The sequence below is a fragment of the Etheostoma spectabile genome, chromosome 19 (genome assembly GCF_008692095.1).
Source record: "Etheostoma spectabile isolate EspeVRDwgs_2016 chromosome 19, UIUC_Espe_1.0, whole genome shotgun sequence".
Taxonomy (NCBI): Eukaryota; Metazoa; Chordata; class Actinopteri; order Perciformes; family Percidae; genus Etheostoma; species Etheostoma spectabile.
The window spans coordinates 4768200-4770837 of record NC_045751.1 but is presented as its reverse complement, the minus strand read 5'-3'; the positions used below and the strand labels follow the sequence as shown (position 1 = coordinate 4770837).

Genomic DNA, 2638 nt, shown 5'->3' with positions numbered 1-2638 from the left:
CAAAATGTCACCTCCAAACAATTGTTTGTATATCTCGCCTTACCCTTCTTTGATTTCCTCCCTCCTTTTTCTTCCTTGTTTCCCTGCACATTCCCTCTCCTCCCTGCCTCTCCCCCTCACAGGATGGAGTATTTGTCCGAGGTTTGTATCTTGAGGGGGCTGGTTGGGACAAGAGGAACTCCTGTCTGGTGGAAGCTGAACCTATGCAGATGGTCTGTCCCATGCCCACCATCCACTTCAAACCTGTGGAAAACCGCAAGAAGGCAGCCAAGAGTGAGTTGTTTGGGACTTTTTTGTCAAGGATTTCCTTACTCCATCCCAATGTCTTAAGATCTTCCTCTCTTTTTTGTTTTATTTTATTTTGAATGATCATCATCATGATCATCTGTTTGAATGTACATAGTTTGTGATGTAATGTAATGCCCTGTGGTTTCACTGTCTCAAATACCGTCTCTCTCTCTGTGTGTGTGTGTGTGTGTGTGTGTGTGTGTGTGTGTGTGTGTGTGTGTGTGTGTGTGCGCGTGCGTGTGCGTGTGTAGGTATGTACCTGTGTCCATGTTACTACTTCCCGGTGCGTTCAGGTGGGGCAGGCCGGCCATCTTTTGTGGTTGGTGTAGAACTTAAATCTGGAGCTATGACCCCAGATTACTGGATCAAGAGAGGGACTGCTCTTCTCTTGAGCCTGGACAACTAAAGGCCTTAAACACACACACTCACACATTTACTCTGACACTTTTCTACTGCTGTTTATGTTAATTGTTTTAGCTGTTTATTACTTGATATTCTTTTTTTAATAGAATTTGATATTATTCTTATTCGTGATCGCCAAGTTTGGGACGAAAGACTCCAATAGTCAGCAAACGTATTGCATTCTCACCTGGGCTTTAACAATAAATGGACGAGTCATTCTTTGACGCTTTGAAGTTGGTCTCACACAATTCTTGTAAGGTTTCTTTCTCTTCTCTTTCTTTCTTTTCTCCTTTCTTGGCTGTTAGCCTCTTCACAGACCTGCATCAGTCTTTCCATGCTGACCCCTTTTTACTCTGCTCAAACATAGACATATTACACACTGACACCTACACACATACACAGGGGATAGTCTACTGTGAAGTTTTGTTTTACTGGAAACTTGCTTCAATGCGGGATCAAGTGACTGTCTGGTCATGTAAGTGTCTGTTGTGCTCATTGAATGTCTTGGTAATCTAATAAGCTGTTATGCATTGTGTGAAGACCGCCATGGGCTGTAAAAATAAAAAATAAAAAAAATAAGTGCTTAATTACATCATTAAAAATGAGCGCTTCAGATTTGGAATACATTGACTTTTCAATGTTTTTACAAAGCCCATACTTAAACCAAAGAATGATTTTTTAATTTTGTGAAAATTAGATTTGTCCTTGGTTTTGCACTTGGATACACAGAATCTTTCACACAGTAACAACACACACACATGCAAACAATGCAGTTAATCAAGGTGAGGTAAAGCATATTTTTATGCTAATATACATTTCCCCCAAGCTAAAAAAAGAGGACAGAGGGAGGAAGAGACTGAAGGAGAAATGAACCTATTCAAACAAATGAATTCTAATGAAGCTTCACACAAGACGTTTGGAGTCTGTCAGCGTTGCGAGAGAGAAGGTCCGGACTTCCCCACTAGAAAGGACTCAACCCAAACTCCTGAAAGGGAGGGAGCGGAAAACAAGAGAAGGACCCTGGAGAAAGTGAGCCGGGAGGAAGAATGGTCCAGTAATGAGAGAGGGGAACCAGAAAGAGGGGGGCCCAAGTTCAAGGTTGTATTCAGAGGTAAGGATTGTCCCCCTGAAAGACTGAACACCAACTTCCTCAGGCTTTAAGAGCCTCTTTATCAGACCCACGTCTGTGTGTGTGTGTGTGTGTGTGTGTGTGTGTGTGTGTGTGAGAGACACTGGTGGTCTCTGGTTGGGTGGCAGCTGGAGGGGGGCACTCAGCAACGTGCTGAATTCAAATTCAAATTGGCCTATTCTTAGGCCTGGTTGTAACAAAACTATGAGACTGTTTTTATGTATAAAAGCTTAATAAAGCAGCTGAAATGGACTAGTGTGGAAACAATTTAGATATATTTGTTGTGAGCATGTAATTAACATTCCTGACGAACAATTGAATTTGATTTGTGTATCCCAGGTTGTGTGGCTGCTATGCATTGCTTATAATCTTGCAAGCGGCAATATCTCTGTGTTCTAACAGTGGATTGCTTATTTTAGAGCCAAGGTTTTCAAATGCTCCCAGTCAACAGACATATTCCTTTCTTGAGGGCATTTAAAGCCAACTTCTTCCATCTGCTTTTCCTATCAGAAACTGTAAAACAGCAGCTTCTAAAATTCCTGTTTTGAGAAAGTCTGGACATGTATTAAATATCTGTGTCAAGGGAATCAAAACTTATTCATCTAAATAAATTACCTTTGAAAACTATCACTAGGCCTCCTATACTACTATACTTCTACAGACCTGCAGACTCCTGTTAAAAGATGCATTGGCACATTAGAAAATAAGCATGGAAAAATGTCTAATCAGATTATAGCGTCTCTTTTTGAATGTGAAATAAAATCAACCTGCAGTTTGTTTTCCCCTTGACAACACCTCGAGCACCCTGGGGAGCTAACT

At 41.2% G+C, this 2638-nt stretch overlaps 1 protein-coding gene across 4 annotated transcripts in view; it reads left to right on the top strand.

Annotated features, from left to right (window-relative positions):
• Positions 1 to 935, top strand: part of dnah2 (dynein, axonemal, heavy chain 2) — a 119008-nt gene extending 118073 nt beyond the window's left edge. For all 4 annotated transcript variants that reach the window (XM_032544697.1, XM_032544700.1, XM_032544698.1 and 1 more), the window contains exons 87-88: positions 123 to 273; positions 540 to 935. In XM_032544697.1, coding sequence (XP_032400588.1) covers positions 123 to 273; positions 540 to 694 — 306 coding nt within the window. In that variant the 3' untranslated portion in view covers positions 695 to 935. The remainder of the gene's footprint in view (positions 1 to 122; positions 274 to 539) is intronic.
• Positions 936 to 2638: the final 1703 nt, after the last annotated feature.